We start from the raw sequence: 1,323 nt of genomic DNA, 5'->3' as shown, positions 1-1,323 counted from the left end.
CCGGTGACCCAGCACGGCGTCCCCGGGGGGAAAGTCTCCGAGGCAGGGGGCAGGGTGACTGTGTGGACGTGGCTGGAGACATTCACGGGCTCCTCCAGCTCCAGCAGGGCAATGTCCGCCCCAGTCTGGACGGTGTAGAACTGCGGGTGCACGATGATCCTGCTGACCGGCAGCAGCTGGTCCTGGTAGTAGAGGTGCTGCTCCCGCAGCTGCACCCTGAGGTCGGCCAGATCCTTGATGTCCCTGGCCAGCGGAGGCTCCCACTCAGGGCCCTGGGCAGCCTCCAGGAGCACCCGGGAGCCAGGGCACACATCCGGCCCTCGCCCACCCCACCAGGCCCCGGGAGACTCACGGTCCCACGCAGTGCGCCGCGGTCAGCACCCACTGGGGGTGGATGAGGGAGCCCCCACAGAAGTGCATCCAGTACTGGCCGTGGAATCTCAGGCTCACCTGCCAGGGCCACTTGCTCCCGGGGGCCTCCTGCCCCCCGACGATGTCCGCTCGCTGCAGGGCCTGGCCCGGGGCTGGGGCAGGAGCCAGTTCAGGACCAGGAAGCAGCCCCACAACTGGACCCAGCCCTTCCCTGTGTGGGGGCCAGCCCGGCCTCCCCAGAACCCACCCAGGCCCTGGTCTGTGGAATGTGGTGAGGGGCAGGGTGGACCCCGGCTGGGACTCACCAGGGGCCGCGTGGGCCAGGCTCACCAGGAAGGGCAGCGCCAGCAGCAGCAGGTTCAGCATCTGGGGAGCAAGGAGGGGCATCGTGGGCCTGGCCAGAGCTCACGGGACAGGGCTGGGGGCTGCAGATTGTGGGGTGAAGAATGGAGGTGGGACAGGGGGCCTGGGTCTTGGTGCTCTGAGGCTGGGCCACTCTGCTCCAGGTGACGCTGATGTCAGGTTTCTGAGAGTGGGGACTTACCCTGGCCGCTCCCTGTTCCTTCTACCCAGCAGGCTTTCCACTCCCCATTTATCCTTCCAGATCAGGACGGGGTGGAGGAGGGCCACTGCGCCCTCCCATCCAGATACGGAGGAAGTGGATGACTCAGACCCAGGGCCCCCATGTAACACGTGCCCCCGCCACCCTCATGCCCTCTGTGTGTGGGGCTGCCAGGCAGGCCCCACCGAGGGCTGAGCACTGGAGGCTCGCAGCTCCACCTGTCAGCTGGTGGATCCCAGCAGCGGAACGCACCACCTTCCCACTAGTGGGATCAGCTGCCCTGTCCCGGTGCCAGGAGGCCTTCAGGCACAGCTGCACCCAGGCGGCCTGGCTGCCCCATGCTACAAGACCAGTTGCCCCGAAACCTGTTTCCCCAAGAGGGACACGGG

General features: G+C 67.5%; 1 protein-coding gene across 1 annotated transcript; it reads right to left on the bottom strand.

Annotated features, from left to right (window-relative positions):
• Nucleotides 1-5: 5 nt before the first annotated feature.
• On the bottom strand, nucleotides 6-859 carry LOC108540109 (tryptase delta-like; the record flags this gene model as incomplete). Its single annotated transcript, XM_017889087.1, has 3 exons — nucleotides 678-859; nucleotides 353-524; nucleotides 6-243 (listed from the first exon to the last, which is right to left on the bottom strand). Coding segments are annotated over exons 1-3 (492 nt in total), but the record flags the coding sequence as incomplete, so codon positions are not given.
• Between the last annotated feature and the right edge of the window lie 464 nt (nucleotides 860-1,323).

Source organism: Rhinopithecus bieti, unplaced genomic scaffold (assembly GCF_001698545.2).
Source record: "Rhinopithecus bieti isolate Rb0 unplaced genomic scaffold, ASM169854v2 scaffold_19210, whole genome shotgun sequence".
Classification (NCBI taxonomy): Eukaryota; Metazoa; Chordata; class Mammalia; order Primates; family Cercopithecidae; genus Rhinopithecus; species Rhinopithecus bieti.
This window is presented reverse-complemented; position numbering and strand designations above follow the sequence as displayed.